This window comes from Crocodylus siamensis, chromosome 6 (genome assembly GCF_052110815.1).
Source record: "Crocodylus siamensis isolate JL-2025a chromosome 6, ASM5211081v1, whole genome shotgun sequence".
Taxonomy (NCBI): Eukaryota; Metazoa; Chordata; order Crocodylia; family Crocodylidae; genus Crocodylus; species Crocodylus siamensis.
The window spans coordinates 28819513-28843101 of NC_143400.1; the positions used below are offsets into that span (position 1 = coordinate 28819513).

The 23589-nt window shown below is 43.8% G+C and overlaps 1 protein-coding gene across 2 annotated transcripts in view; it reads right to left on the reverse strand.

Annotated features, from left to right (window-relative positions):
- Positions 1 to 23589, reverse strand: part of ANTXR1 (ANTXR cell adhesion molecule 1) — a 155151-nt gene that overhangs the window by 85966 nt on the left and 45596 nt on the right. For both annotated transcript variants that reach the window (XM_090051159.1, XM_090051158.1), the window contains exons 10-12: positions 22599 to 22697; positions 9075 to 9144; positions 7702 to 7780 (exon numbers count right to left, since the gene is read on the reverse strand). In XM_090051159.1, the coding sequence (XP_089907285.1) occupies positions 7702 to 7780; positions 9075 to 9144; positions 22599 to 22697 (248 nt within the window). The remainder of the gene's footprint in view (positions 1 to 7701; positions 7781 to 9074; positions 9145 to 22598; positions 22698 to 23589) is intronic.

Here is a 23589-nt window from a genome sequence, read left to right on the forward strand (position 1 = left end):
CAGCTGTGCTAGGGGCCCTCCTATGACCTCCGCCAATTCCCTCAGTACCCTTGGACGAAGAGCATCCAGAGCTGCTGATTTAAACACATCCAGCCCCTCCAAAAGTTCCCTAACTAAATCGTCCCTGACCCTAGGCATGGTGCCATGTCCACTGAGCCTGTCTGTAATCCTGGTGGGGGAGTTGTCTCGGCCCCTGCTGAGAAATATGGAGGCAAAGAACTTGTTGAAAAGACTGGCTTTTTCCTTTGCTGCCAACACCAGATTACCAAGCCTGTCCTGTAGAGGCCCCATGTTACCTGGTGCCTTTTTCTCACTCCCTATGTATTTGAAAAAGGACTTTTTGTTATCCTTAATTCTGGGCGCCCACCCTAGTTCCACCTCTGCCTTGGCCTTCCTAACCACCTCCCTGCAATCACAAGGAACGGAGGTGTAATCCTCCTTGGCAACTGCCCCTTGCTTCCACTGACTGTATGCCACCTTTTTTCCCCTCAGGCCCTCCTGGATGCCTTTACTGAGCCAAGGGGGCTTTTTAGCACTCTTGCCCCCTTTGGTTCACGTTGGGACTGACTCCCTCTGAGCCCAGAGGATCATTTCCTTAAGGAACAACCACCTGTCCTGGACTCCCATCTCATTGAGGCTCCGAGTCCCCAGTGTCTCTCTTACTAATCTCCTTAGTTCATTGAAATCAGCCTCCTGAAGTCAAGGACTTTTGCTTTACTGCTTGCTTTCACCACTCTGTGCTGGATAGCAAATTCAAGCAGACAATGGCCACTAATGCCTAGGTAGCCGAGCACACACAGATCCCTCACCAGGTCATCACCTGTGGCAAGGACCAAGTCCAGCAAGGCATTTCCTCTGGTGGGATTATGTACCTCTTGGGTTAGGTGGGGTGGCACAATGCAACTTGGAATGTGAGACTGGCACCATGCCGAGGTCAATCACAAAGGACGTTGCAATGATCCATTAAGGATTTAGACCTGAAAGGTGCTGACAAAGCTCAGCTCACACAGAATTTGGGGCACTTGCTTCTTACACTACTAGGGTTGCAGGTTCAGCTTAATAAAAGCCTAACTGTGCTGCCACTCAAGTTAACAATCCCAGTGTCTGCAGTGGGAACAGAATAAAGCCACTTTTGAACATCCCACTGTGAATGATCAGCTGTCACTCGATAAATACACCCCACCCTGTCAGATAAAGCTGGAAAATGGGGAAAAGTTTGATAATATCATTAACATAAATATTAGATGTTAAGTTCCAGACTACTAGGACCCAAAGCCATAGGAAGCCTCTTTTCTTTAAAATGGAAAAGAGTGTATTCTTTATTGCGGTCGTGTTAAAAAGGTCCCACGTCAACCAAATGTTAAATGCAGGAGTGAGGAACCGGGTCATGGCAGCAAGAATGGGAAATCACAGCCTTTCATGGTCTATGAAAATATATAAAGCCATGGTGGGCTTGCAAGTGTGTCCTATTGTTTTCTCAATAGACTGTACACACTTGGGGCTCCACACAGCCATCAGATACTTCTGTTAGCACGCAGCACAAAGGCCTCAGGAGCAGAGAACTAAGGCATCTTTGCCTGTAAAGCCAACACCAACCCCCAGCTGTAAAGATGTGCACCCTTTTAGGACACTAGAATAGATCAGGCAGCTGGGATCAAGGACATTCCAGTAGGTGAGAAGGAGGGTCTCTGCCCTACATACCTAAATCACAAGCTCCCTGGAACAGGGCCTCTGTTTTGTTGTTTGAGTGTGTAGCACGATGTGGCTCTGATCCTAGAGTTGGGCTCCCAGATGCTACTGCAACAGAAATACGTAATAAAGTACTAATGCAGAAAAGGGCCAGGGCTTCCATCTCACCATCTCTGGTTGGAGAGCCAGTGGGCTAGTGGGCAGTGCAGAGGGCACTCTTATTTGTTTTGCAAGAGCATTTTAAGGCCCCAGCAAAGGAAGGCCCTGTTACACGAGTCATTGTGTAGACATAGGAGGAGACAGTCCTTGCCCCAAAAGCTTACAGCCAAAATGGACAAGACAGTATTGGAGAAAGAGTGGAGTCTTTTGCTTATTTTGCAAGGGAAACTGAGAAACAAAGATGAAGTGACTGGTTGAAAAGCACACATGGAAGCTGTGGCAGAGCCAAGAAATGACCCCAGTCTCCTCAGTACCCATGCAGTACCATAAGGACAGGGCCACTCTTCCTTACCATCCCTGAACTAGCTCTTCATCAATGCAAGGGATTAATGCCTCCAGTGCTATACTTTCTTGGCTCCTTTCACCAGCTCTGAATTCACCCAAGCAAAGAATCACGTTGGCCCTCTGTGCCCATGCTGTTTTGTTCCTTCTGGCGTAAGTCATATTATCATAATACATCCTTCAGCATCGTCCATATTGATGGAAAGGATTCATTTCCCAGCTCTCTACTCAGGGCCCGGAAAAATTTCAAATGAAAGAAAAACATTTCTTTAAAAGAGCAGAAGTATGGCAAAAGCAGCTTAAAAAAAATCTTCCAAGACAAACAAGCCAAAGAGATGAATTCATCAAATACTTGTAGCCAGCTGAGCCTTGTCACACTGGAGGTGCTGGCATCTTATCTCACGGCTCAGTGCATAAACAGCACAGGCTTTCCAGGACCTCTCATTCCAGCCATTCCCTCTTTCTGATGGGCTCTTTGCCAGTGGTGATGCACTCTAACTTATAGGGTCCCAACTCAACATTAATGGGACTGCAAGAGAGTCAGCAGGGCAGAACTGATCCCTCTGTTTCTACCCTCCTTGCATCATGTGGCGATGTTGCTGAAATAAGCCCAGCTTCCTAATGCCTATAATCTGTATTACCAAGAGATGGCCAGCTGTAGTTTGATTTGTAGCTTGCAATGCCTTTCAAGAAAAAAAGGGAACCTGACCTGAAAGAATACACAACAGCTTGCTACTGGGACAAGAAGGAGCACTCAGACAGCTCTAGTGCACTTGCAAAATGAGAAAGTGGGTGCCAGAGTGAAGTACTACCAGGGCGAGTACTGCATCTCAGAGAACATGCACTGAAAGGTTTCACCTACAGTTTATTTTTGGAAAAATGCCACCCACCTCCCCAGCCTCTGTATCAGCTTTCACAGAGGAGCAGAAATTACAAGATGGTCTGAACTCACCAGTGGTTAAAGCTCCTCTCCACCCAGAAGAGATTGGGAGAGGCTGTTTTTTTGTCTATGCTTCAAGGACTCTACCAGCTGGGGGAAATAGGAGTGGGACACCAGACTCATCGGATGGATACGTCTAGTTTCACTGGGTCAGATTTTGCCATCACCTCCCTTTCTTCTGCTCTGCCTGCCTGAGACCTGCTGGAGTGCTCTCAGCATCTGTGTACAACGTTGGCTAATTAATTGGGCCAGGCTCACTTTATAACCTGGCAAATTGAGGGTATGACATCCTGGCCTCTCTCCAGGATACTGCTTTTCTTCTTCTGGCAGCTGGAGTACTGCTTTGACGTTTAAATGGTCTTGTGAGTGTGCAAGATGGCCCAGCCAAGTTTCCTGTTATAAACTTCAGTCCTTGAGTTTTTGAATATCCAAAATGATACTAAGCCACAACAAAGACAAAAATTCATGAGACAGTAATAATGAGGGGGCAGACTATTTGACTTAACACAGACAAAGCTCTCCTTGAGCAACCCCAGTTTTATCTTGTCATTGCAAAGCATGCTTCTGAAACTAGAACTACAGAGTATTCCAGAAGCCCTGAACCTTGAGAAAGCCTGGATCCAGATTTCATACCTAACCCATCACTTCTTTAGGGGTTAAACTAGAACGCTGCATCAGTTCTCAACACCCATGCATGTAAACTCTGAGGAAGTTTAGAACTCGACTCTGCACCTTGAGCACAGGACTACTGGGACATCATGGTTTGCTCAGAGTGGGAGTGATGGATCAGCTAAAATGGAGGCAGGTCTGCATTCATCTGCCACAAATCTCCCATCAAACCCATGAGATGCCATAGTTTTCCATCCACTCTGTAGCCATGCACTTCTTTGTTGCACTTTTTGCTTCAAGTCCAGAAATGCAAGGTGTGAAATTCCATGTGAAATGCACTGTCACTTCTTTTTCCAACTATTGGAGTTGGTCTAATAAAAGATAGCAGATTTACCCAAAGGACCAAGATATTGGATTCACCCAAAGAACCTTGTCTGCCTACGTCCTTAGATCAACACGGATACAACCTACACCCTTGTCACTTCTTGACACCAGTAGGGAATGTGGTGCCCGACTTTTCCTCAGTTTTCTGTGTTAAAGTTAAGTCTCCTCTGTAGCAGTGGCTGGGTGGATTTCTATTTTTAATGCCTCTGAATGATTCCAGAAGGATATGCTCAAATGACAGTGGAAACTTGCACGAAGGGCTATCCCTGCAGGAAATCTCAAAGTCCAGCTGGGCTCCTGCAATTCCTGCATCCTAGCCATGACAAAAATCCTCCATTTGGAGCTCAGTTTATTTGTTAATGGATGTGTGCGCCTCTGATCCGATCCTGGACTGATATCTAACACAAGACATTTAAAGTGGCCTCATGTATGTATCTAACTTCCCTGCCTATAAAAAATTCTTTTGAAAATCCAGTCTGCGATTGACTTGTAAGAAAGAAAAATAAAATAAAATCCCAAAAATCACAGGCCTCCTATGGACTATTTCATGTTTCAGGCTTGGAAATAGATGGACCATTTTAAACAATTTTTTTTTAACGTAGGCTCTGTGAGCCAAGATTAAGTTCAGATCACATTCTTGTTTCTAGGTCATTAATCTTTCCAAAACAAAGTTTACAATGGAAATTCTGTAAGACCCTCAACTACAAAAGGGTCTTAAAAGATCTTCATGTTTTATTTTTTCTTTCTTTTGTTAAATGAACTATGCTTACCTTTTCTTCTGAAAGACAGATTTCCAGTGGAGTATAAGGGAAGCATTTGGGACTTTGGCCACTTTAGGATTTAGGCTCCTAAATCCCAACTACTGCTGTTACTCAGAGCACTCAGTAAGTTTGCAGTTTCATGAGTGCCTAGGAAACTGTGGATGACAGAAGTTACTGCAACATTTATACCCTGACAACAAAGTAAACCAGGCTCAACCCAGGGCAACTTTACATGTTCTAATTTAATCCATTCCTTGCATTTTCTCCCACTAAAGTATGAAGTCTGCCACAACATTTCAAGGGTTAGAAAATGCAAGGAAGAAAGATGAACATGAGGAGTAAAAAAAAGCTTGTACAGGGCTGCCAACGTAGGAGGTCCACCGACTTCTACTCACACCAGAGGAGTTAGGCTGATATATATCTGTGAGTGATATAAATCAGCCCTTAATGATCAAAGCAAAATCAATTGAGTCAGTCCCAATGACAAATTTCCGTTGTAAGTGCAAACAAGTACTTGTCCAGATTTGGCCTGGGATAACCAGTTCTGAAAGCACACGGCTAGAAGCTCAAAGGCTGTTTCAGCTCTATTATATACACTTCTCTGTTGTCATAATTAAAAAAAAAAAAAAGCTAGCTGTGACTGACAGAGGTAAGACAAGCAACGTCCCGTACTGCTGCAGTACCGGACTTACTTGCATCTTTCCAAAACCGACTGGGAAGCAGACCAAGCCCGTCAGCACGTATGCCTCTTACCCCTCATCTCTTGAATGTTTTCCTCATTTTCCATCTATGAAACATTGTAGCAGATTTCACACTTTCAGTGGAAAAAATGTAAGGAATGGCATCAGTTACACAACACATCAAATTCTGCCTCTACCCACATGCCATCAAAGGAGCTGCACTAACTGACATTGGCTAAGGAGCTGGTCCTGTGTTTCAGTAATCAGAGCCACAAGCCCAGAAAAGTGCTAAAGATGACAACTAGAAGCACAATCTCCATCTTTTAAGGATGCAATACATTCAGCAACCGCTTGGTAACATTTTAGTACCAAGGCAGGTCAACCGAGTACATTGGAACGGCCTCTCCCCAGTTTTCCCATGTGCTCGGGAGTTCGTTTTTTCTTTGATTTGTAGACAGATATTCCAGAACCCAAATCCTCCAGTCTAACCCCTCTATTGATATAACTGGGGGTGGGGGGTGAGTTTTGAAAGCCTGTAACAGATTATCTATACTACAACAAAGAACCTGCAAGTGACCCACATGCTTGTCTCTGTTCCCCTTTTCTCCCATGTGTTTGGATATACCACTACAAGTGAAGGTGTAACTGCAGCATATGCACATATACCCATGCTAGCTTTAACCTGAATACCCCAAGACATATGAAATGGCTGCTGTGAGCACCAATTTCTAAATGAAACCTCGATTTTTTTTAGCTCTCTCTCTCAACAAACTGAAGCTTCTGTTAAGCAGCTGAGAATTGGGCACCCGTGTGCCAAACACTGAGCTGTCATTAGAAGTGAGGGAGGGGCAGAAGATATAAAGATGAGAGGAGTTTTGGGTACAGTTCGGACATTGTTCCAAATCTAAGGCCCTTCTTTCTTTCGCGCCATCTACAAAGAGCTATAGTGAATTGCTATGGAGGAAATATTTACTTCAGCCTTTATAAATGCCCCACAGCTTCTTTGCAAAATAAGAGAAGGAAATCTCATGCAGGACATCTCACTGCGTGGTTCTGTCACCTACAGCAGCTCTGAAAATGTCTTGCAGTCTTTGAAGTGAATGAAACTAAATGAAGGCCAGGGGTTATTGTCACATAGCAGCATTTGCAGGACTGAGGCCTTTGCAGCCTTCTTCAAAGTGATGCAGCATTGAAAAATATGATATGCAGTGTCATGTTTGTCACTTACAGAATTAATAAACAGACTAAATGAATATACATTTTCCTCTTAACTTCAACGTATTCCAAATCTGCTGATTTCTAGCTGATTCTGATCACCTTATCTTGTAGTTTCCCAACAGACTATGATGAAAACCAACAATTTAAATCAGATTTTTTTCTCACGTATTATTTTCAGCTAGTGTATTTAACACAATAAATCTAGGGCTTTAAATGTTCACAGCTCCTCTGCATGAAGCTTCATGCAGGAGTGACACCAAGGCAAAAGATCAATGTTTTTATATTAAGAGAAAACATTTCTTTGTCCCCTCGAAAAGGAATGGAACAACACAGGCAAAGTTCAGTTCTCACAGTTCGTAGCTTGGCAGCAGGAATTTAGCTGGTGTAAACCAATACAGTGACAATTTACACAGGATGAGCATTGGCCCTGACTGTATACTGCAAATGTAAATCTGAAAGTGGAGTTGTACAGTCCATGTTGATTGTATTTGGGCATTGCCTCATATGACAAAGTGGAAAAGTTGGTGGGACTGTGTGCATGAACATGTATATGCATGCGTGCGCACACACACTTTCACCAGGACAGCAAAGGGCACTTGGAAGGAAACGGAAACTCAAACTGAAATAAAAAGGCCTTTGTAAGCTCCAGATCAATGAGTCTTCATGTCAGCTCTGAAAACACTCATATTAATGGTATCTCCAAACAATCTTGGCAATTGTTGAGCAGGTTTAAGATGAAATGATACAAAAGGCAGTTTTTTCCCCTAATCTCGTACAGCAGCATTTGTGGACCACAGCTGAGCAGTTTTGGCAGCTACATGTTGTATAACTTTCACTTGTGCCACACAGAAACATGGTTCAATTCTGTTTGACAGATAAGTTAAAAAAATCAAAGTCAAGGCAAGTCAAAACGACTTACACAGTGTGTGCTGGAGATGATGACAGAGCTTGAGATGAAACTGAGGCCATCATTCATGCTCACCTGCAGAGCTGCCTCCCTGCAAAAAAAAAAGCCCAACAACAAATTTGCCACCTTGGATCAGACACAATGATTCCTCCTTGAACCTAGAATCCTCAAGCTGCGCAGGGGCCCGGGGAAGAGATTTTTCTTACATTTTGCATGCAGCACACCTCTACCCAAAGCAGAAATCCCGTAACTTAGAAGGAAAAAGAAGGCAGAAAACTCTATAGAGTCCATCTGGGACCTTCCTGTTGGCCGATGTAAGCAAACAGAAGACAGATACTATGGAGATGGGCTGCAGCACAAAACCTCTAAAGGGGAAAACTAGAAATGCACCTGCCTGTCCCCTGTCACTATGGTGATGCTTCTATAGGGGAAGCAGTGGGGAATGGACAGTGGGATACAAAAAGACAGATATGGGTTTTATCACATTTTTACGAGCTCTTAAAGTGGATCAACAGGCTAGATATACAGGGCAAGAAAAGTCTGCAGATCATTTTGGATTTCTGCAATGCTCCTTATCAATGAGCCCTTAATCTTTCAATTAACAGTGTACAAAAAAGATGAGCAGGTGCAACACCTGGTTGGTATTTTTTTTAAAGGTTGCTCTTAAACCAGGTGTTTCTTCCTCTCCAACCAACTCCCAGGTCCACAAAACCAGCAGATTTAAATAAATCCTTTTTTTTTTTTTTAATTCCATGAAAAGTCATAAGAGTTTGTCTTGCTCATATCCCGCATTCCTAGCTTTAGATGGTTGAGACAATTTCAAAGAGAGCTTCTAAATCTACATATGCTTTGTCACGAAAACAAGATGTAGCTGGTTCTTGCACCAAAATGTGTGCCATGACCAAATATTGATCTGTGCTGACCAGCGATGGTGAAAAACATTCTGGACAGACTAACATACTGTGGTTAGGGGGCGGGGGGAGGGGTTGGTGCAATGTGGGGACTAGAAACTGTGGCCAAGATGAACAAAGAACATAGAATTGGATGTTAATAGGAACCAGACAAATCAGTATTTATCACTGGTGAGCATCTATAACACAGGGCTGCGATACCCTGGAGTGCAGGGCCATATGAGCACTGTTAGATGTGCAAACACCTACGCAAGAATTGCACAAGAAAACCAGAGATTCCAGTAGGATCAAAAAGATTCTGACCTATTGTGATCTTTCTGAATTCTCTGAAACAGAAGAATTGCTTTCTTATTTTTCCACAGTCAAGAAATGAATAAAAGCGAAGAGCTGGCATTTTTCAAGAGATGCCTTTAGTCTATTGAAGGGTGCCTTGAATCTGAAAATGTTGAGAACCCCTGATCCACAAGAACTTACATTCCAACCTCTTGTAACACAGGTGCCGGGCAGAGCAAATATGTATCTTCTACCACAAAAGGTTTCTCATCTGGAAAAGAAAGAAAACAGGATGTGTTTGGCTCTGTGTGATTTGAAGGTTAGGATTGCATCACCGGTTAAGACATCAGCATTCTCATTCATGGCATGTTAACTTTTTAGTGTGATTTAATCTGTGATCTGCCAGAACATTTATGCTCTTTTCCTGGGTGTGCTGTGCTCTTCCTACGTAAAAACCTTTGGCAAAACTCTGCATTTAGTGTTCTATTTTTTTTCATTTGCACATGGGTCTCTGGTGCTTCGAGTCAGCAACCCGGAGGGTGTCCCCCAGGGGCCAATTCTGCACCCCAGCTGGCACTCCTAGCAGGGTGCTCCTGCCTGCCCCCCCTGCCCTCTGGCTACACAGGGAGCACCGCCTGACAGGGGGTGCACCCCATACATGTAGCCCTTGCATTTGCATAACAGCAATAATATTATATGCATGCTGGTCCTCTTAGTTAATTGAGCCTCAAAACTCCTTTAAGACTGGAAAATATTATTACTCCTGTAGTACAAATGGATCGACTGAAACACTGGAAAACAAAGAAATCTGCTACAGGTTTTCCGAGGTTGCCTATGTTCTGTGCAGTGCTCTCTCCACTGTCAATTATGCTGTGCAGTCCTCTCAGCTGCACTATCATTGGAGATATGCAAACCTTGGGATTTCCAGGACTACTTGCCTCTAACCACTTCAAAAACATTAAAAAATTCAGTTACTTGGGAAACTGGGGATCCCACAAAGTTCAGTAGCTTGCTGAACTAAACACTTGGCTGCCTGACTGATGGGCATGATTAGCAGCAAACACCAGCAGGTAGGCTGGTTTTCCAAAGAAAATTTGATGCAAAGTGACACATTTTTAAGGAAAGTAATGAGATGGTTGAATCCAACTGAAACAACTTCATCTGACAATGTTCGACAGGTTGCAGTGTGAATTATGATTTATAAATGTCTCCAGCATCTTCTATAGATATGGTTACAACAATTTATAACTAGAGCTGGTAAAAATAAAACCATACACTTCTCTATTTGGCTTGAAAAGTTCTGTGGAATTTTTCACTTTTAGTTTCCCCTCAGTCATCTCCTTTCCTCTTCTTCCACTGGAGAAGATGGGCAAGGAGAAGAAAAGGAGAGAAAACAAACCTTCCCAAATGAAGAAGTTGGGTCTATTTTTTGTGTGTGGGGGGGAAACCAAAAACATGTAACCCAAAATAAATATGAAACCCCCAAAATAACAACCTAAAGATTAAGCGTTTGGGTTTAAACCCCATTTTGTATTACAAAGTATTTTGTGAAAACCATTCAAACACCTGAAGCACTAACATATAACACTCATGTCTATAACATGTTTAGAACGCCGGTTAAACACAGAGGAAGCCTTTACCTATTTATAGGTGCATCCCTAAATATTAATTATATCTGATTTGTCATGATTATCCTTGTCTAGTGGTTTGTTCACTCCGGTAGCCCAGCAAAACGGACCATTATGAAATTATGCTAGGGATATTCTAAGACATGTTCACTGGGACCTCTTCAGCCTGGACCCACACTACTGAGTGCTTCTTGCATTCCTTGAACAAGACAAAAGACAACAGACAAAATGAAGAGGGAAGCCAGATTAATGCAATGAATCCATGTTTGTCATACTTCAGCAGCATCTGCCCGTTATAGAAGAGGAATGGGTTATAGATAACCAACTTGCTGCAGAATACACCAAAAACCCAATTTATATTCAAGTTGCTTTGTGCTTCTGTGGCTTTGTAAAGGGGCCTTCAAGTAGGAATTAATCACATTTACACTCAGTCTGAAGCCCCGTTGCATCTACCAGATTGTTAACATGAACAAAAAATCAGGTCCAAGGTCTGAGTTAGAGTTTTTCCCCCTGTTCTGGCACTGCGAATGGATGGCATCTGGTTCTAAATGAAACCTGAGTCTCTCCCCAAATCGTAGCTGTTGGCTGATACAAACTGACAGATCCAGCTCCTGTGCCAATGACCGTATGTTGACGTACTGAAGCCTCAAGTAAGACAGAAGGTGGATTCTCAGTGCAGAAGTCCCTCTTGCAGTGCACAGCAGGACTCTTCTCCATGACAGCAATATATCATTCAAAATTTACAACAAACTGGCTTGCCTCCACGCCCCATATTAGGCAGGTCCTAAATACATAGCAAGATGTCCAAAAGCCGAGTGATTCCCATTAACTTGTAATTTCATTAAGTACAGTTTGGACTGAAAATTGATGTGCTGCCATCTTGTTTGTTATTTAAAGAAGGGAAAGTGAAAAGCAGGAGACTTTACTCCCTGAGGGGTTGTCTCAATAACAGCTAATTTATTTCTCAGAGCATATGTAATGTGAGCACCTGGAAGCCAGATTTGCAGGAGTGTTCAACATCTACTAAAAGCAGACCACAATAACAGGAATGGGTATGAATGGAGCAGATCTAAAAATCTGGCCACTTCTTTTCTAAGGTGAGATGGGAGCTGACCTCCCCTGAGTTTTTGGTGCTCTATTTTTAGGGATTTGGCTTCAATTGATATGCCATTATCAAAAAAGAGGAAGCTTGGAGGAGGCCCAAAACTTAAAAGGACACCATGAATTTCTTTGAAGAATTCTCCTCTTCAACTTCAGAACTTTTAAAGCTTTTAACTGGCTATTGAGCAGCTGCTGCTCAATACAGATCAACCCACAGGAGCAAGAAAGCCCTCTATGAAATACTGAGCTTTCCCCAATGGGTCAGAAGCAGCACTTCTTCAGATATAAGGAAGGCCAGGACGTTGTGCTGCAAGGGACAAGTTTCTGAGAAAGTGGACAGAGTGAGATCACAGGCTCTGCAAGTGGCTGTAAAAAACACCCCAGGGACAGGAGAGAATTCTCTCGGTGCCATTCCCGAAGCAGCATCTCTCACTGAAGATAAATATTTATTTTGCAATACAACAGTAGTTACTCCAGAATGTGCCTTGCTCATACATATTTCATGAGCATGTTTCCCTGCTTGGGCAGCAGAATAAGAGAAACATTTCTAAAGTAATTTGGGAAATTATCTTTTTTTTATTCCCATGAAATATTTTAATGATAATGGAAAAGATTAGCTTCTGTTGAAAATTTCCCCAGAAGTTTTCATTCATGGTTTTGAGTTTTCAGCTTTCTGAAGAAAATGAGGTCAAAATGTGATGTTTTCCAGGGAAGTTTCCATGTTGACGTAAAAGACATTTTTTCTTGCCCAAAGTAAAACTAAATTAAAATTGCAATTATCCTTATTTGCAATGGAGGGCTGGGGTTTAGGGTACACAGCTCAGCTGATGACAGCTGATTTCACTCTGGGTTTGTTGGTTCTCCCCTTACACAGTAGAGCAGTATGATGGATGCTCTACATTAGGTGAGGGATTGTAACGAGGCAGAGAGAGAACTTAAGACCACTTCCTGACCTGAGGGAACCTTTCACAGTGGTTAGCATCATCCATTCTGTGCAGGCTCCAAGGGCGCTCATACATGTGGCGGGGGTTTAGCTTTTCAGGGTTTCATTCTATGTCCCCTAAATTGAAATGGTGAGTTTTTAATTGAAACAGTGGATTTTATTTTTCTGACACTATATACATGTCATTGTCCTGGTGTATGCAGGCACCTGCTGAAGACAGAAGCGGCAAGGGGCTTGATCCTCCTGCCTCTCCCCTGGCAGAGCCTCCTTACCTCTCCTTTGGCCAGGGAGGGCAAGCTGCCAGTGGGCCAAGCAGCCCCTGAGCTGCGGGAAGCTCCAGTCCTTCTTTCTGCAGCAGTGGTGCCCCCAGGGCCACCTGGGTGGGCTGCTAGTGGGCTGGGTGCTGCCCCAGGTCAGAGGCACCCGCTCCAACTCTTCCTAGAGTCGCTCCGGGCTTCCAGCACACCATGCTCCATCCCTGGGTGTGCTGGTGGCACCTCTTCCGGCCACCAGCACACCCAGCCACCCTCCTGCCACCTTCCTACACTGTCCCAGGGCATCTCAGGTGTCCTGGTGGTCACAGATGCCTACTGAAGGTGGAAGCAGCGAGGGGCCTGATCTTTTTCTTTGGCAGGCCTGCCTGCCTCTCCCACAGCCGGGGGTGGGGTGGGGGGGAGGGGTGTTAGGGTTAGGGGGAGGTGTGTCCTGACAGATTAATGGCTCCAATATTCCAAGTTGCAACATTGCAAACTAAACTACATCAGGTTGTGGCTTAGTTTGTGACTATGCAAACTTATTTAAAACCCCAAAACTCGCATACATGTAGTGTGATGCCATTAAGTCACACAAAGGGAAGTTTTCATCACATGTGCATGGTAATATTGTCACATGTACAAATGCCCAAAGGCACCAAAATCTTCTTCACAGACCTTTTAGTCCTGTCGAAGACTGTTTGATGCCGCTGGAAGGGAGATCAAATTGAGGCTTAAAGCTGTTTACAACTTGCCACTACTGCAAGCATTCACAAGTTTGCCAAGGGGCTGATAAAAACAGCAGCACCCCACACCCCTTGGCACAACTGTAGAAGGCTTCACAAGGTGCACATCACTGGAAAGCAAGGTGCTAAGACTTCAAAGACCCTGGCTAGCCAGATTCACCCTTACTTACATAGGGATAAATCTGGTGAAACTCCAGAGGAGTTTAAGGAGTCACACCAATGCATGCGTGACAAGAGAACCAGCCCCCACCATCTCAATTACTTCCTTCTTGTAGTAACAGCAAGCTAAAGGCCAAGGGACATTTGCTGTTCCAATCTGCAAAGCACCAAAAGCCAGTTTTATTTTGCAAGGCTTTTTGCTTAGAATATTTAATAAGCATTTTTGCCCCCACCCCACTCTCCAGAACCAAAATTAAATCTACTCTTCCCCAAAAAGTTTATCAGCTTCATAGTCCCATGGGTCTGTTGTACCCCAGAGCTGGCCAGTCTGGCTTCAGAGAGGGATTATTTTGTTTGGAGAATGCTTTGGTTCACCACAAAAATGAGTGACAACTTTTCTTTGCTCTAAACAAAAGATGATCCATTTGGTTTGCATAACTCCAGCCATCTGACTCCTTCCTGGAAAACTACATTGGGAAACAAAACAAAAAATGCCTTTCATCAACTATGGAGCCTGTATCTCTAGGAAGCATCTGAAGCAATTCTGTTCCCTGCTGCAGGTTCCAGAAGAGCTCCCTCTGTTCCTTTGCTGTTACAGATGAACCCACACTTTCACACACTTTGGATCTAATGCCAAATCTGAACTCTGTGGTTTGGACTCATCTCAATTCACAACATAAGCTGCAGAACTGCTGATGTCAGGAGGAAGAGCAGCTTAGTAGATAGGGCAATGGACTGAGAGACAGGAAATGAGTTCTCTTCTGTTTGCCAACTGCTCTACCACCAACTGGCGGCATAATCCTGGGTAAGTCCCTACATCTCTCCATGGCTACATGGACATTAAAGAAACTTTTAACCCCAAGGATAGGCCCTCAAGTAAAGAATGGGGGTACATTTTCAAGTCAGCCTGCTTGAGAAGCTTGTATCACTACTGCCCGGGGGACAGCTACCCTACATGCACAGATCTCAGTCAATAAGATATGACACAAACTCATGTGATTCCACTCTTCAACCTTTAATTTATACCTCCCTTGCTCAACAAATATTTATGGCCTGTAAAACCCACTGAGCCTGGCTTTAGACAGTTATTTGCTGCTACTGTCATCAGTGAGGTTTTACCAACTGCCTTCCTCTTAGCCAAGGCTTGGACTCTCTTCAATCTGTAACCATAAGGTAAAAGAAACAAACGCTGGATTGCACAGAAAGTTGCTGATGTGCTTTACCAAGAATGGAAGTTTTGCTAGAATTCAAGTGAGCAAAGGACCAAAGCAGAGTCACCAAATAAGACAGAACTATTTCCATTCAGCCACAGAACGCGACTGTGTGTAAAACAGGCTCCTTTGGGCTACAAGTTAATGCTATAGAGACAAAAGGAGGCAAGACTGAATAGGAAATGCATGAAAATTATGGAAGGGATTTTAGAAATTGATTAATGAAATGGAGTTCTTTCACTTCTGAGTGGTCCAACTTGGGATGGTTTAAGAACCACACAGCCAGGGCAAGCACCATCTGAAAAGAAGGTCTTCTTTATGCCTCTAGTTGACCACCCATAAAACAGATGCACCTCGGCTTTTTTAGAAACCTGTCTGCAGACCCTGACTTCATTTCTTCACTGCAGGAAAAATAACTTCAGGGAAGTCAAAGAAGTTACACCAGTGAAAAAACTGGTCTGAGGGCAAAATCGGAGCCCAAGAATTAGCCGTGTCCTTGCGTTGTCAGTTGACTGATGCTACTCAGTCATCTCGTTGACATCCTGAGCTCTCCCCACCTGGATGCTTTACCTACCTTTTCTTAAAGTTTAAGGCTAGAAGGGACTATTCTCTCTTCCAGCTTGTCCTTTTACAGAATACCGGCTGTACAAGTTCCAGTTGCCTCTTAAGAATTTAAGCTTCGCCAAACAATATCTGTCAGAAAAGCATCCAGTCTTCAAGTGGGGTAACCCTATCAGGATGAGCTGAGCTACCATAGTGCAAATAATAGCCATGCACTGATTCCTGAAGCAATCCTTGCCCCAAGTGCTCTGTGCTGCAATGTAGCACTTGGTTTCTCCATTCAAGGATCTGCTCACTGGGGAAACATTTAAGACTCACCCATCTTGAAGGTTAGCATTTCTGCTGTTCCTCAGTCACGAGGGCAGAAGACCAAGAAAATACTTTGGAAATCTTCACACCATCTACTAACGAGTGATCTTAGTTTATCCTGGCTGACTTTTCCTCTTACTCTAGTGCTTGTGATTTCCCTCCAAGAAAAGATCCTTTTTCAACTTGAAACCCATTTGTGGGGAAATAAGAACGTAGAAAGAGACACTGGTGCATTCCCTGAGCTAGAGAAATTGCCTATTAAAGGGCCCCGTAAATAAGAAATAAACATTTTGCTAAAGCTGTAACGAAAACCATACTGAAATTATGCTATAATTTCCCTGCCTTGTATAGGGATATATGGGCTCTAAGAGCCAAAAACATCCAAGACAGATTTAGGGGATGTTTAGGGGGAAATGGATAAATATTGAGCTGTGATGTCACATTCAGAGTGATTTGTAGAAAAGAGTGAAAGGAGCTGGAAGGGATTTGTTTTTTTCCTGATGGGTTCATCTGCTGTGCTTGGGATTTTATTTCCAGTTCAAACGCACGCTAAACGAATGCTGCTAATAAAACTTGCGTGACATTGTATCACCACTTGTGCTAACAGCTGACAGCTCAGAAAGACTGCACGTGCCTCTGTACAAAAGGTCCATCTCTTTGGAGAGAGTCTTAGGGCATGTCCCATCATTTCCAACATGGCCCTGCAGCACGGGTCACAGAGCCCCCATGTCATAATAACATCCCTTACTCTTACATACATAAGCATGCTACAAACACAACCACCCATGGAGAGGTGGTGTCATAAGCTAAAGCAGAAACAGAGGCACGCACACACAGAGGTAGGGTGGCTCAAAGGCACGCAGCAATGAGCAGCCAATTCTGAACCAGAATCCAGGTCTCTGCATCCCCTTCCAGTGGCCTCTCGACCAGAGCATACTGCCTTCCCAATGCTCAGTAATGCCAACTCTCATGAAAAAATCGTGAGACTCCTGATTTCCAAGCTAAATAAACTCTGACGGGGGAGCTGGGGCCTTGATCTGCACCCCCGCACCTGTGAGGGAGGAAGTGGGGCAGGGACTGGGGTGAATGGGGCCCGGGGCCTGGGGTGAGTCATGTAACAGAGCCATGGGTGACTGGCTGTCTGTGTGCGTGTGTCTGCCCCTCACTCCCAAGCCACAGCCCTCCCAGCCCTGCTTCTGCCCCTCACTCCTGGCCCAGAATACCCCACATCCTGCCAAAGTATGTGGCGACCCCCCTTCCTTGGGCTCTAAACCCCCCACACCTTCACAAATAATACCCCCCCCAAACCACCCACACAAAAGATAGCATTTTATGATTTACTTTCCAAATATCTTGATTTTTAAGAGTCTGTCCCATGATTTTTGACATGGTGGGGTTGGCAATACCAAATGCTTGTGCTGATGGCTGCATCAGTCCATAGGCTGCTCTGTCTGCCCTGGGCAAAGCAACCCCATTTCCTCCATCCCCAAATACTCTGTGTCATTTGCACACACATAGCTACAGTTCTAATAATGCCACAGCAGAGAGGAATAAAAGATAAAAGCAAGAAAAGACTGGCAAGGGTCCAGGACAGACCCGAAGAGAGAGGATGATTCAGCGAAGCAAACCCAGGTTGTGAAGAGCAGAAGGCTCCCATGCTAGCAGTGACTAAAGGCAGAGAGAAAACATAAGAGCAATGCAGCCAAAGGAAACAGGGCACGAAGGCAAGGAGGAAGGATTGAGAAAGGAAGGAAGGTGAATTGTAGAAGGAGCTGGGTGGGGAGTTAGCAGAGATGCTGCTGCATAGTTTGGACGATAAACCTCACTCCCTATTGATAGCTGGTACATGCACACATGTTCTGGTCTGGTTTTCCTTCTTTCTCCCTTAGCTCTGCACCTCTGGCAACAAAGTATCACTCCTCTGCCCTAATATTTCCTGCAGCCCTGCTTCTGGTGGCTAATTCAGGCTAGCTCATGTTGTTTAATCAAATTCGGGCCAGTGGCTTGAGTCGAGCATTCAGACTCAGGAGTCCAGGATTGCTTTCCTAGCTCTGCCTCTGACCCACTATGCTACTGCAGGATTGCTTCACTTCTTTTTCCTCTCCTATCCTTTGTCCATCTATTCAGGTGGTAAATTGTTTGGGACAAGGACTACCACTATGTACACTGCTTAAAAATAAGTCTCTAATCTTGGGGTTTCTTGGCAATATTGAAACAATAGGAACAGAAAACTATATTAGCAATGCGAGAGATTCAGGTGGACTGTAATTAGGATCTGCCTAGAAAAATCTATTTGACGTCACATAGTCCAAAGGCATTTCTAACCAGGCCTTGCTGGCTAAAGAAAAATCCTGCTGGTGAACATACAGCTGATCATAACTTGGCTCCAAACAGAATGACCTTAGCAGAGGTTTCTCCTCTCGTTCTCTTTTTTTAATCCTGTAACTATTATGAGCTGACTCTCTCCCCTTACCTGTTTCCTTCCTTTTGCCAAAAATCCCAATTAAAAAAAAAATCTATTCTCTGTAGCTTTAAAAACTTCACTGAGTCCTGTCTGTCTTGTTACGAGTCTTATCTGGGTTTATCTAAGGTTTTAGTAACTGCTGGCTTAATGTGGTCTTTGAAAATACCTTCCCCTCCCTGATACAATCAGAAGTTGAGAAGTCTGAAGCAATCAAAACAGCTGAGTTACCCAGTCTCCATAAGGTTTCCATTACTCCCTAATTGAATTAACTCTGGTTCTAAGCTTGTTACAGCCAAATGTCAAAAAGACACAGCAAGAATGCAGGCTGGAGCTGCAGCACTTCTAGTGTAACAGAATAGTAAGGGGATAACATTTTCTCTTGCTGCCAACTTCTTCAAGTGGAAGTCAGTGGAGTTGCACTGATTTATACCAAAGTATTTGGCCCCAGAACCAGAAGCTGTTGAAGTCGCTGCAAAAGAAATACAAGGGGTACAGAGGTCACAATGGATAACCTGGGGACTCAGCCTGTCATTTCCAGGGGCTCACAAGCGAGGGACACAGCATTTTATCTCCAGTGAGGCTCAGTAACAGGGGTGTGTGACCTTCTACCTCTAGGTCCACCACCCAGTTCAGGCTAGGACTGTGGAATAAAAAACTTAAGATAGGTACTGGTCCAGCCCCCAATGTCTGCATTGAAATAATTAGTGACAAACAGGCATGAAAGGTTGGGACTGACAGGGCCTTGCAAACTGAATGACTCCCTTTCATTATACCAGAGGAATTCCCTCCCAGTCAGGGCTGATGCATAGTGGCTGCTAGGGGAAATCCTTTCTGGCCATTATACCAGTTTTGTGGATAATAGATGAGTTTTTTTCCTCACTTCCCACAAGAACTTGATGGGCACTAGAAGAAGTCAGACATGTAAAGCACCTTCGTTGTTGTAGGAATTGAAGCTATTTTTTCTGGGAGCTGCTTCAAACTGATGATGACAGGCATTAAGCATGCAAAAGCAGTGGAAGAAACTTTTCTCAATTCCCCCCACCTGTGATTACCACGTCACAGTGTTTGTGAGTGAGGTAACCTTCATCTGCTATGGTTCCTCCCATTGTATAAGCCAGATACTATTCAGTCAGTGTGTTCTGCCCTAACGTCAAGCTGACTGATGACATTACCCAGCTCCATGAATGCTTTTGGATGTGTTCTGGAATGCCTGGCATTAGCTGAGCCTGAGGATGCCGAGCTGGCAAGTGATTATGAAGAAGCAGCTGGTTAAAACACAGACGGTGCATCACAGCTAATATCTCTTTTTGCAATACAGAGATAAATATCCCAGCTATTGGCAGAGGGACTCAGTAATGACTGGTGCTAACACGATTCTCTAGTCTCCACTGGAGAGAAAAAGTGGGGGTAAAGAAAATAACAATGAGACTTGGTAGACAATGAGGATGGTCTAGTGCTTATGGCACTAGTCTGCCACAGGCCTTCTTGACATTGGGCAATTAGCTCCATACTATGCTTCACTTTCCCACTGTGAAATGGGAAAAAAACTCCCCTTCTTCACAAAGGTATTGTGAGGGGAATCACCTGCTGGTAAAAACCCCCTAGGAATAGGCACATAGGTTCAGAAAAAGAGGATGCACCTGAACACAGCTTCAAAGGGAAGACACATAAAGCACATTGTAGGGTGCTAGTCTGACAGGACCAAATCATGGATTTTCCCCACAGTTTTGAGCCCGGCACACTTTGGGCAAGCTGCACCCTTTGCCTATACCTAAGTTTTCCTAGTTCTAAAATGGGAACAGCAAAGTTCTGCTTGCTTTGTGGAGTGCTGTAATAACTTTGGACAGGAATGGCTAAGTGTTATCAACATTTTTATACCATCTTTTTAAATAGCCCAAGCTACAGAAGTCAAATGATGTTTAAGACCCATATTTCAAATCCTTCTGTACTTCCAGTCTTATCTACAACTGGAACCCTCAAGGCCATACCCTCCAACCATCTCTACTGTAAATCCCTATGCTCAACTCCTGCTGGCAGCCCAATCCAAGGCAAGCAGCTCTGTTGATCTTCCAGGGACAAGGTCACCCTGAATCTCCATTTGACTCCTTGCCCTCCCTCTCCTCTTTGTATTGCATTTGAAACTTGAGCCCAGAAAGTCCACAAGCAAGGGGATCAAGGCAGAGGTGCCCAACCCTTAATCTAGTTAGCAGGGGTGACAATAGCAGTGAAAATATAGCAGTGCAGGTTTTAGCATCTGCTTTGCACTCTGGAGTGCTAAGTCCTGGGAATGCACACTCTACTGAGCCCAGGCACACTAGCATATGCTACAGTCCCACCATCCTTTTCCTGTGGAGCTGTCCCACATACAGAGTTAGAGTGTGGCTGCTATGTATATGACAACATGAGGGTCTGGCCACTCCTGGTGATTAAAGACCCCAAAGCTTTATTTGCTAGAATAGATTGTCTTCCACAATGGCCTGGCTAGAATCCAGCTGGGTAACTACATTCAGACAGCCTAAAATTCTCCCTGTTGTTTCACTTGGACAAAGCACTCCTCATCTGTCAATATGCAACGCTGGGGACTGGTCAACAGCTAAGCACTCTTCCGCCCTAGAAATGGTTGCATCTCACCAATGGATCAAGGCCGAGGTGCCCAACCCTTTGCCCCATAGGCCAGAGGAGCAGTGCCAGGTCTGTCCATTGGACAGAACTTGAAAATCTATGAGATGAAAGCTCTCTACAGAAAGGACTGACTGATGCAGTGCATAAAAATGACTCAGAAATCAACTCATGTCACTGCTCTAATTTTATCCCTCTTATTTATAGCAGATTCAGTACAGAGATTTTAGTTTACATGACAGATGTGCTGTGCTGTCTTACTGTAATGAGAAAATGCTGCTGAACTTTCACCATGGTCCTTGCTCAATGAAATATTTCTAAAGACGCTCTTGAGGTTAAAGACAGAGCTGGACATCAGATAACCAAGTTGTAGTCTTAGATTTGCCACAGACTCTCTAGCTGGCATAAGGCAAGTCACTTGGGGACAGATGTAGATACAATCAACTTGAGAAACCTTGGGGCTTGAGATGTACCAATAATGTTGCACTTCATGTTTGTTGTCTGCTTTGTCTTTGTGGCTTTTAAGAAATGTCCAACCCACCAACCAGAAAGCCTTGTAACCAGGAGACAGAGCAGGAATCAGGCTTCATTTTGAGACCCCCAAGTGCCTACAAGTTTCTCAGCCAAGACATTTCAGTAAACACCGCTTGAATTCAGAGCCATAACTCTAATAGCCTGGGACATGGTTTATAATAAAACAGCTGCACTGTTAGAAAAATTGCCATGCTTGTTTAACCATATTTCAAACGATACTCTGGAACCACAAACATTAGGGTATAATTTAAAAGCCAATATTTTCTTTAATCTCCTCCCACGCACTTTGAGAATCATCCCCTAGGTGGTCCCCAAATTTAAATCCTGCTGAACACATGCACATGCTCAATCTCCTTCAAGAAGTCAAAAGACACTGAAGGCTTGTTCCCTCAAAGGGTTTCTAGGCCTGGGGATGACCAAGAATAGAGAACTGAAATAGAATTCAGTAGGCTGAAATGTTTCCATTAACCTTTTATAATAGAAAAAAAGGCCTCTTACTGGGTGGAAATGTTTACAAAGAAACATCCCCTCTCATTAAAAACTCTCATGTTTTCATCGAAAAAAAGAAAAGAAAAAGCAACAGCCTCAAATCAGAGTAAATTTCAGTTCTTGGCAACCAACAAGTGAAAAGTTTTTGTGGCTTTCTACTGAATATTTTCTGATTTCTGATGGAAACACTGAAAGGCTTTTGCAGCCTGGCATTAACAGATTCATTTTTAAACCTTTTATTTTACCCTTACCCCTCATATAATATGTAAGAAGTGCTGAATTAGTGAATGTGTCTGGGTCTAGTTTTTAGAGTGTTTCTAAGTACTAGCTACAGAATCTCCCTGACAGTCAAATCTGCTTCTGCCTAGGCACAGGGAAGGCTGACAGTCACAAGGAAAAAGCCCATCACTTTTTATGTGGGCTTGCAGCATTCTGCATTCACTTGGCTCTTTCCATCACATCCCATTTTCCTTTGACTGCAACTTAATGAAGCATTAGTAAGCACCCCTCAAATGTGTATAGAAGGAGTAGAGCTCTCACCTGACTGCAGCACAGACACTAACCCTCAATTACACATTGCACAGGGTCATTCAGAACTCCCCTTCTAACAATCAGCTTAGAAATCAGGGGAACTAAACAGTGAGATGGGTTGGAGGCAAGTGTCCTCTGGTAAAGCAAGGGAGTTATTGGAAAAAAAAAAAACCACTTACTGAAAGTAACTGTGTCATTGATCTTGAAGCTGCAGAGGACTCTGTCAACATTACGGGCATGTCGAAATCCATTCCCTCTCACCACAACCTGGAACGATTCTAAAAGAAAAGATGCGAGGAGTTATTTGACCTAGGTTTCTATGGCAAAAGGACTTCATTTGAAATTTCTTCCTCTGAAATTTTCAGTTTTGGAAGCATTTGGCCGAATAGAACACAGAGATTTTAGCTTCATATCATCCTCTCAAAATGGAATGCAAATTCCCATTCTCGTTCAACTTTTTGTCACTGAAAATCTAAACAAAACCTTTTATTAATTTCTTTACACTTGTTCCCTTGAACACTTCATGAAAGAAAACCAAAACTGGTCATCGTTTTCATACAGCCTTGTGTTATTGACAAAACTGCCATTTTCAGAGGAAGAAAAATCTTTCAGTTCACAAATCTTGACTGGCTTCAAGTATCATTTTCCCAGAAGCAAGTAAAGAAGCCTCAGTGTTCTTGCGTCTGTCTCATTTTACAACACTACCCAGGAGGGTAGCCACAAATCTTTTGGTAGACCATCTTCCAGGCTTAGCATGCATGCATAAAACTATCCATGATCACAGGCCCTGTGCTTCTTGGGGCCCAGCTAACATTTTCTCCAGAGTTTTACTGCTAATGCTGATTCAGCTGCTTTGGTGGCAGCAACAATAGGCAACAACAGTGTGTGGCCGTGATAACTACCAACATTTTGGCTAGGGACAGACATTACATATAAAACAGTTTAAATGATCAGAAACTGTTTTAAACCTGTAACAGAACAGATATTCAGTGTGCATAGACCAGTTTGAAAATGGCTGAAACCAGTTTGAGATAAACCTGGTTGAATGTAGTATCAGACTGAACTGATTTGGGTCAAACCGGTTTATGCAATCTCTGTCCCAGACTCCTTGCTGGTTTAAGCTAAACTAGACACCTCCAGCATCCCAGTATGTTCTCTGGGCTGGGCGTG